General features: G+C 38.0%; 1 protein-coding gene across 3 annotated transcripts; it reads right to left on the bottom strand.

The window, feature by feature from the left end:
• Window positions 1-1,210: 1,210 nt before the first annotated feature.
• On the bottom strand, window positions 1,211-9,811 carry LOC105226972 (serine protease persephone). 3 transcript variants are annotated; one of them, XM_029550487.2, is made up of 7 exons: window positions 9,629-9,811; window positions 4,380-4,669; window positions 2,552-2,705; window positions 2,419-2,480; window positions 2,062-2,345; window positions 1,818-2,001; window positions 1,211-1,743 (listed from the first exon to the last, which is right to left on the bottom strand). In XM_029550487.2, exons 2-7 carry the CDS (start codon window positions 4,486-4,488, stop codon window positions 1,406-1,408), a joined length of 1,131 nt encoding a protein of 376 aa, XP_029406347.2. In that variant the 5' UTR covers window positions 4,489-4,669; window positions 9,629-9,811; the 3' UTR covers window positions 1,211-1,405. The 3 variants fall into 3 exon arrangements, with proteins under 3 accessions (XP_029406347.2, XP_029406348.2, XP_019846128.2); XM_029550488.2 differs by having other exon boundaries at window positions 2,552-2,702; window positions 9,629-9,798; XM_019990569.3 differs by lacking the exon at window positions 9,629-9,811 and adding an exon at window positions 9,449-9,604.
• Window positions 9,812-10,022: the final 211 nt, after the last annotated feature.

Below are 10,022 nucleotides of genomic sequence, written 5' to 3'. Positions count from 1 at the left end.
CATTACAATTATGTTTAATCACAGATCATCTACCACATAGTCTAGGTCACCTGGTCACTTACAATCAGCGCAAAATATGTATTTATATTAAATCTAACCTCATTAACAGAAGTCTCTATATTCATCAGGTTAGTGCTGTTGCAAGGTAGGAACCGATATTACCAATTTATAGAAGCAACCACATAATGTTCACATGACATGTTCTATGTCAATAATACAATTACAGTTTAGTCTTTGGAAAAATGATAACCGATTATGTAGCAAATATGTTCTCTTCATTTCATAAGCTGTCTGAGATATTGGCCTATATACATCTGATCTTTTGACCCGTACTGACAAAAAAAAATATTTTCATATATATTAATACATATATTATCGGTTTCAATATAGGTTTCCAAGCCAATACATATATGGCAATCCAATCCATCTCGACCGAGATGCCCTTCAGTGCCTTCAGCGCATTTTTTTTTTCGGTTTAGGCTCATTTTTGGAGTGTCTTTCACTCGATTGTTAAACAGTTTCAAGTTTATATTGGCGTCCAACGACTTGTCACCGGTAATGATGTGTTTGACGAATGTAGAGTCCTCGCCTACGTTGTCAACAATCTCTTTTATAACCTCTACTCGACGTGGTTTTCGTTCGGTTATGTCAGGTATTTTAAGGGGTACTATCACTGACACGTTTCATACCCGAAACATTCACCAATTTGGTTAAGTCCAACTATAAGAGATGTTGAGATCTTCGATGTCAAGTCGACAATTTTCAAGCGCCTTACCTTTTTCGATATTTTCTTTATTAAAAGAGATGGATGGACGACTTGCTCAAGACAAGTTTTCGATGACATCGCGACCAAAATCGATATTACCAACTTGAGTTCATGTTAAAATAGAATCTTCAAAGAAATTCTGCAACATTTCATTGATTCCGTAACAAACTTTCAAGCTGCCAAAAACACACTAATTAACATATGGGTATCAAGCTTCATAGGACATAAAAAGAGACTGTTTCAACCTGGAAACACAAAGTTTTCGTCGAGTTGGTTTGCGCGCTCAGTTTACTTGGACCAATCCCTGCCAAATTTGATCAGATAGGTTAACGCCGATAGATAGCTCTTTGTGTTCCATATTCCAGATTGGTACTTCTTAAATATTTTATTAAGGATAGTATTAAATTCTCTCGTCATCCTGATCATATAATCTTAATCCCTTAGTTTTGGATAACTGAATTTTGTGTTTCTTTATTAAAATTATTACTTTGGGCCCATAAATAGTATAATATTAATTCAAGCATTACTTAATTTAATTATTTTCCCCTAAACTCGTTTTAGAGAAAGTATGGCAATATGGTGGTTTCATGTTTCAGAATTATCACTTCCGCGAAGATAAAGCGTAAAATAACGGCAAGTCTATCCACTGGGCCAAACGATGCTCTCGATCCAGTCCAAAAAGGAAGACACACGACTGTACAGACCAGGAGTGGAACTGCCACAACTGAAGCCAGCTGAAATTACACCAACTACACGGTATTTATTCAAAGCCTCGTCGACCACCAAATTCAACGGACCGCCCGAGTCACCCTGACATGCATCCTTTGTTAGACCCGGGTCATGTGCGCACAACTGACTGGCGATGATACCCTCTCTATTACGACGCGTCAAGCCGTTGTCTACGTAGCTTTCATTACATTTCGAGTTGTCAACGATCGTCTGACGGGCCTTCAATAAAACATTCGATTTTTCACGCGCTACAAGCAAGAAGAAAGCAAATGTTTAGCAAGATGATATTGATAATATATTTTATAGGCTGTGTATTGCTTACTGCTTCTATTGATGACACCCCAGCCGGTAACAAAGAGCGGAGAATTGGCTGGCGGATCATCTGGATCGGTGTAAAGGCATGTCGGGAATACATTGTTGCTATAAGTAACTTCGTCCTCCAATTCCAGCAAGCCCACATCGTTATAAACATTAGCGCTCGTGTAGTCCGGATGTATGTGAACTTTCTGCGGGAGAATGTATGGTATATTGCATGATGCTTGAGTTCAATCGTAGACATACGTTACCTTAATTTTGATTTCAACCGCCGCCTTCATTTGTTCGGTATCCGTGAAATTCACCACACCCATACGCACCATAACCGGTATTTGTCGCGTGACTAAACAATGGGCCGCAGTTAAAACATAGCGCTTTCCAATCAAAGTACCACCGCAATTATATTCCACAGCACCATCTGTGTCAGTCAGTCCAATGGCCACCATATGTGGATATTCACCTAATTCTACCGGTGTACCGCCTAGAATGTGTGGTGTAAGCAGCGGCTGCAATTGTTCATCGATTTCAATGCAGGCTACCAGGTTGGAAAAAGTACGGTTAGTATCGATTTTTATTACATACAAATCGGTATATGTTTTTGAACTCACCTTTTACAGCTGGACGATCATCGGATCGTGTTTTTATGGTTGTTGTGGGAACGGAAAGGGATCTGCAGTAGTGAAAGATTACAAATGTCGTTTATATATGTAGTATATATAGCATCATAGGCGTTCAACTTACGGACAACAGATAATTTCCTCGAATATTGTGAATCCACATCGGCTTATATCACGTCTTTTCAGGCTCAGCTGAGCCATAGCATACGGCAGATCCGTACATCTGCTTGCCTCAGTGCAGATACCTCTATAATTTGTATTCTGACATTGATCACCTACTGAAACGAGATTAAAAACGAAATGTGTGTTAGGTAGCTGTATTATATTAACTCACAATCATTTCGTCAGACCAAAATATTTCTACAAGGTCTAAATAATACGCTCGGAGATTAGATATTGTCATATTATATTAGTCCATACCAAATTTTGTGAACCTGTTCTGTCACATAAAAAAGTTTTCCATACAAAGATTCGATTGTCAGTTTGTATGGCACCTACATACTATATGTACATATATGCTATGGTGGCTAAATATCGGCGGTAACGACAATTGAACTCCTGAGGGAGAAAAAAAATTTTCAAAATTTCAGATCGATATCAGACGGACAGACAGGCGGACGGATAGACAAACCGACGGATATGGCTAAAGCTTTTGATATTGCTCATCGTCAGTTTACACATTCCGGTCTTAGACCAAGTATCCTCTGGGTATCTCCCTTCCGCCTTTTTGTCTTTTGAATTTCGCGGCTATGTATAAAGCGTTACAAAGCTCGTATCTGGCAATACTATTCATCTTTGAAAGGTCAGGAGGTGCTTCGAACTGCGAAGGAAGACGATTCGACAATTCAGAGCGTGTAAAAACGACACCATGGATAAGCCAGCCGGCGGCAGACCTGTGACGATAAATACCGATCAAATCATGGAAAACATCGAGTTAGACCGGCATGTGGCATCTCGTGACATCGCCCAGAAGATGGAAGTTAGTCACCAAACCATTTTAAACCATCTGCAGAAGATTGGATGGCTGGATACACAAAAAAGCTTGATGTTTGGGTGCCGCATAACCTTCCGGACCGAATCGACGCCTGCGATATGCTGCTGAAACGGAGCGAACTCGACCCATTTTTGAAGCGGATGGTGACTGGCGACGAAGAATAGATCACATACGACAATATCAAGCGAAAGCGGTCGTGGTCGAAGTCTGGTGAATCGTCCCAAACGGTGGCCAAGCCGGGATTGATGGCCAGGAAAGTTTTGCTGTGTGTTTGGTGGGAATGGAAGGGAATCATCCACTATGAGACGCTGCTTAATTCTACCATCTACAGCGAACAACTGAATCGCTTGAAGCAGGCGATCGACCAGAAGCGTCCAGAATTGGCCAACAGGAAGGGCGCAGTGGTCCACTAGGACAACGCCAGACCACACACTTCGTTGATAACTCGTTAGAAACTACAGAAGCTCGGATGGGAGGTTTTATCGCGTCCACCACATAGCCCGGACATAGCACCAAGTGATTACTACTTGCTGCTGTCCATGGCTAACGCCCTTGTTGGTGTAAAGTTGAACTCAAAACAGGCTTGTGAAAAGTGGCTGTCCAAGTTCTATGCAAATAAGGAGGGGGCTTCTACGAGGAAGGTATTATGAAGTTGCCGTCTAGATGGAAAGTCGCGAAAGGCGCCCGAAACAGAAAAACCCGAAATTCGCTAAAGAAAAAATACGCTGAGGGTCATTCCAGCCCAGGTTTATAACAAGTTTATGGAAAGCTTCGGTTTAAGCTCCGGCATGTTTGTAATTGGTCAGGAGCCTACTTTGAAAGCGAAAATAAAGATTTTAATTATTGTAAATACCTGAAAATGTAGTTATTTGTCAGTCCGGGTCATTTTTGATCGCATGGTATATAGATATGTATCTAACATATAAATATAAATTAAATTCTAATATCGACTACTCACCCTCCATTTGAGCTGTGGTCAATCCAAGCAGGGCGGCAAATACGCTCCACAGCAGCAGCAGCATCTTGTAATGTTCACTTGGTCGTGATTTAGAATGTTTGAAATGCATTTCCGATTTTCATATGATTAACAATTTAAATCAGTTTGCACAATATTCTTACTGAGCGGCCTCTAAGCGTTGCGGTGCAGTTTTATCGCTTAAACTGGCTGGAAGTATGTATGTACAATATATATGTTATGGCAGCGGCACGCGATACAGGTGGTATTAAGTCATTGAACCGTGAACGAATCTGCAATAAAATGTGCATGTATGTAAAGATATTAGTACATATATACTTGTGTTCGACACCGGTTTTATAAGCAAATAAATATTAACTTTTATGCGTGTGACCTTGTGCGCCGCTGCAGATTGCGGAACACTGCCTTGACATTGACAAACTATATTTCGCGATTGGTGCAGGCGAAGTTTAAGTGATGCTTTCAGTGGGCATTTTGTGTCAATATTTCCAAAAGCAGTACATTTATTTGGTTTGATTTTTATGATTTCTATATTTAACATTTTTGTGTCTTTGATTTATTTTATTTTATTTTATTTTTTTTTTAATTCAATATATTTTACTTCACTTTATTTACTTATTTAGTTATTAACAATCAAGTAATAAATAATCAAAAGTGACCGTAGAAACTGGCTCATCACATGAGAAAAAACCAGGACATCTAAGCCGACTCATCACGATCCTTGAGTCAATAACCTCGAAGCGGTTAGTGCGACCACCAAGCGAAAATTACGGAAAAGAGCAAAGAAGACCCAAACGAAACAAAGGAAGTAACAGTGGAAGAAACACATAAAAACGCAAAAGAGCGACAACAAGGGAAGAATATAGGTGCTTTTCCTGATTTGGACGAGGACACTTAACCTTAGACTGCAAAGGGGCCGATACGAGAGGACAAGGTGCTTGCTTAAAATGCCTGGTCACAAATACCCAAAGCCACCCTGGATAACGGCTACGATTGAATCATCATAATCGTGCAATGAAAAATGAAAGGTAGAGGTACCTGACTAGAAGATAGCAGCACAATCGCCGCTATATGACTACAACCAAGAAGTAACGCCGACACTATAAACAAAGGGAACGGCAACGGTTTCGTCTGGGTCAGATACGACCATATCACAGGAATTAGCTGCTACAGCTCTATAAAAGGTCAACTAATTATCGTCGAAAACCTAAATTAAAAAGTCGTAGAGTAGGGTATGCCAACCACGGACTCGAGAGGAATGCACAATCTAGAAATGGCTTGGTCTAATAGGGCTCAATACGAGAAACCCACACACGTTAGGAAGACCGCGGTGCAAGAACACCACACCAGACATTACTCTATCATCAGAGCGCATGACAGGCTCAATAAAGAAAGGGAGAGTCCCAGATGATTCCACAGGCAGCGATCATTAGTATTTTTTTCCCGATCAACACCAGAGCAACTAAGCTTTTGGACCTAGGAACCCCAAAATAAACTGGGATAGACCATGAAATACAGTTTTCAAAGCACCTGCATATCAATTCATTCCCCGACTTTTTGAACTACATTCGTATGACACAATCAACAAATAGACCATATCAGAAATGTTTTTATTACCTGCGAGCTTTTAAATAAAAAGCGTAAAAAGTATTTCTCCACACTTTTCATTATAACACTAATTAATAATAATTTTTTATGAAATTGTTTTATGCAATTTTTCATGCGAAAGGTAATAAAATTTCTCACAAAATTTACAAAAATTAATGCTCTTTCCCTAAAGTTAAAACTTTTCGAGTTAAATTACCTCGCAAACGAACAAATGTTTCTTGAAAAAAATGAGCGTCAATAATGTGTTTTACAATAAATTAGAAAAATATTGCTAAATAGCCTTTTTGGTAGTAAAATTTAATTGTAATTTTGCTAATAAAATATAATTGTTTTTCATTAACATAAATAAATACTAATGAAATGTTTTTACACCCTTAAGTTGTTATATCCACTGGCGAATTTCAAAAAATCATTTTTTCATTAATTTCATTGTGACAAAAAAATACCCGGAAGATGTAAATAAAATAATTAATTATTTGTCAATATTTATTTTGTCGCCTTTAAAGAAAGCCCCACCAGATTTAATATACTTATGCCAGGAATTTTTCCAGTCCACTTTTTGAGATGGCCTTCAGCTCCTTCAGCGAATTTGGTTTTATCTTTTCGCTCGACTGAAAACGAGTTTCACAAAAAGGCAATTACGGTTTTAAGAACAAGAAAAAATTACACGGAGCCAAACCTGGCCATATTTCGGTCATAATTGAGGTTCGATGCGGTTGTGTATTATGATCGTGCAAAATCCATGAATATTTCTTCAACAACCGATCTCAGTCAAACGCCTCAATACGGACAATTGGAGCTCCTTATTGACCGTCTGTCCCTTCGAAATAAATTCAAGGTGCTCCAAACCAAGAATATCGATGAAAGCAATGAGCATCATCTTGATTTTTGAGCGGCTTGGCGGATCATTTTCCATGAATGTGGAGTCGAAACTTGCACGATCAAGCTTGTCCAAAGAGAACTGTTTACAGTACTCTTTTTGAAAAAAATTCAAATTTATCGGAAGGAGTCGAACAAAGAATGCGTTTCATACCTAAAATATCCACCAAAATCATTCGAGCGGACGGCTGTCCAGCTCTCTGCTATCATTCTAATACAAGGTGCGTTCCAAAGTAAACTGGAATCTATCTTTCTGAATATAGCGCCCTCTGGTGGCGCCATCTATCTATTCCGCACAAATTGACTGACGACCAAAAATTGCTCAGAATCCAACATTCGAAGGACATCATTAAAGAGGCCAAAAAGGACAAAACCTTCCTTAACAATATTGTGACTGGTAACGAAACGTGGTGTTTCCAATATGATCCCGAACCAAAAATCCAGAGTGCTGAATGGAAGGCACCGGAGGAGCCGAAACCCAAAAACTCGGGCATGGAGAAGTCAATAGTGAAGACAATGCTGATTTCGTTTTATGATTCCAAAGGTATTGTTCACAAAGAATTTGTTCCACCCGGCCAAAACATTAATGCGGTATTCTACCTTGTAGTTTTGAAGTGTTTAGTGCGCCGTATTCACCTTGTTCGGGAAGATGAAAGTTGGCGTTTGTTGCACGATAATGCGCCGTCTCATCGATCGACGCTTGTGACCGATTATTTGACCAAAAATCACATTTTAACCATTAACCACTCCTCGTATTAACCTGATGTGGCACCGTGCGACTTCTTACTTTTCGGAAAATGCATTTGCCTTTGAAAGGAAAGCGTTATGCAGACGTAGAGGCTATTCAAAAGGCGTGCACCGGCATAATGACTAACTAAAACACTCGTTCGACATGCTTTTGGATCGTGCAAAAATCTGTATTGAAGCAGAAGGAGACTTTTTTGAATAAAATAAATTGATTTTGTCGAAAAAACCATTTGTGCTGTTTTTTAAGTCTTGTTTACTTTAAGTAATAGTAAGCATAGTAATTAAGGATAGTCCAACCAGCTTAGCGAAATACACTTTTTTTGAAATATCATTTACCCGGGGAATTTACTACAAATTGTAATTTCCAAGTATTCTTTTATATCAATGTACATAGGCTGCTATATATATTTCTAGCCTAGGCAACACTAAGTGTTGCCAGGTGCAATCTGACATTTCCATTGGAAAGTTTGACATTTTTTAGCATAACATCACTCAGAACGTTTTGTCATTTAATCGTGAATTGTTTTATTTACAGGGAATTAAAAAATTCATCTCGGCCAAAAAATGAAATTAACTCGTGAACATTTTCGTGCGATCATTTTTCATAACTTTCGACGTGGATTATCACGACAAGAGTGCATCGATGAACTAAAATCTTTGCATGGCTATGAAGCACCATCCTATAGCACTGGATCGTGGCCGACGGTCGCTCAAAGACGAATTCCGTGAAGGTCGTCCAAAAACAGCCGTTGTGCCAGAACACATCGATGCCGTACGTGAACTGATAATGCAAGACCGTCATGTAACATACTTTCAGATAAAGGCATGCCTATGCATTCCTCCCACCAGCATACATTCGATATTGCATGAACACCTGACCGTAAAAAAGGTTTGTTCTCGTTGGATCCCGCACAATTTGACAATCGCTCGGGTGGATTGATGTAAAGAAATGCTGAAAAAATACGATCGCGGTTCTTCAAAAGACGTTTATAAGATCGTCACAGGTGACGAATCATGGATCTATGCGTATGAGCCCGAAACAAAACAGCAATCGACGACCGTGTGAGTCTTCCAAGACGAGCCAAATCCAACGAAAAAAAAAAAACATTTTCGTTGATAAATATTCCTATTTTCATTATTAGGCCATAAATATATATAGCAGTCCTCGTATATCGATTGTATCTGTACATACTCATATTTAAGAATATTCTCCAAAATTTTTGAAGCTCATCCGGTAAATGGTTTCAAAAATACGTCACTATAGCATATAGCTGCCATACAAACTGATCAATCCAAGTTTTAAGTGGAAAATACTTTTTTTTGGTAAGATATCTTCTTCTTAGCTGCCAGCCAAACTCACCATATCAGATTCACGTTAAGGTATTGTCTTGTTTTTTTGTTAAATTGAAATTATCAAATCAAAAAATCCGTTAGCTTTTTATCAATTTAGGTCGTCACTTTTTTTATGTATTTGTATTAAGTAGAGCACATATACTATATATTAAAAATTAACAGTTACTCATACTTCGAAATATAAAAATAACCCCGCTGTAGGGATTCTACCTTTCATAAAGACCCGTGCGAAGTTATACCCGTCACAAAAGTTGTTTTAGCAATACAAACAAATATATTTTTATACATATACATATATGTATATATCGATAGACATATATGTATGTATGTTTATAATCTAAAAGCTGCGCTTGTTGTCAGTCTTATCACTTTGCCATTGGCAATTAATAAATATGTGGATGCACTATATGACACTGCTGGTGTTTTGTTGTTATTGTTTTTTGCGTTTTATTTTGTTTCCTTACTTTTAATTCTTAAGAAAGCAATTTGTGCTGTGTGTGTGTTTATACACACTTTTGCTGCGTTTTTCGCGCGTACTCAACAGTTGCTCATCCGGTTTGTGATTTTTTGTTTGTTTTTTTGTTTTTTTTAATTTTTTCGGTTAATATGTAATTGTAAACAAAGCATGCAAAATTTGAACGAACCTTTCAACCGCAGTGATTTGATCGCGTGGTAAAAAATATATTTCTTTTTATTATTTTTTTTTAGTTATAATTAGAGTAATGGAGTTTTTTCAAAAACAACATTCTAGTTCAACTTTTAATATGCGGTGTTCAGCAACACGCCACAGCTAAGCGAGCACTGGCTTGCGAGCTGAGCTGCACCAAACTCTCGAGCTCTCAACGCGCTCCGCTTGAAAAGCGTAGTAGAAGGCGAAAGAAAAGTGTAGTATAAAAAGAATTTGTGGAGTAAGCTTTTAAAAAAACTAATAATAAATAAATAAATAAATAAATAAATAAAATTAATAAAAAAATTTAAAAAAAATTAATAGAAAAAGTATAAATAAATTAATAAAAAAAATTAAAAAAAAAATTAGTA

This window comes from Bactrocera dorsalis, chromosome 4, assembly GCF_023373825.1.
Source record: "Bactrocera dorsalis isolate Fly_Bdor chromosome 4, ASM2337382v1, whole genome shotgun sequence".
Taxonomy (NCBI): Eukaryota; Metazoa; Arthropoda; class Insecta; order Diptera; family Tephritidae; genus Bactrocera; species Bactrocera dorsalis.
The sequence above is the reverse complement of the archived record's forward strand: the minus strand, read 5'-3'. Positions and strand labels throughout refer to the sequence as shown.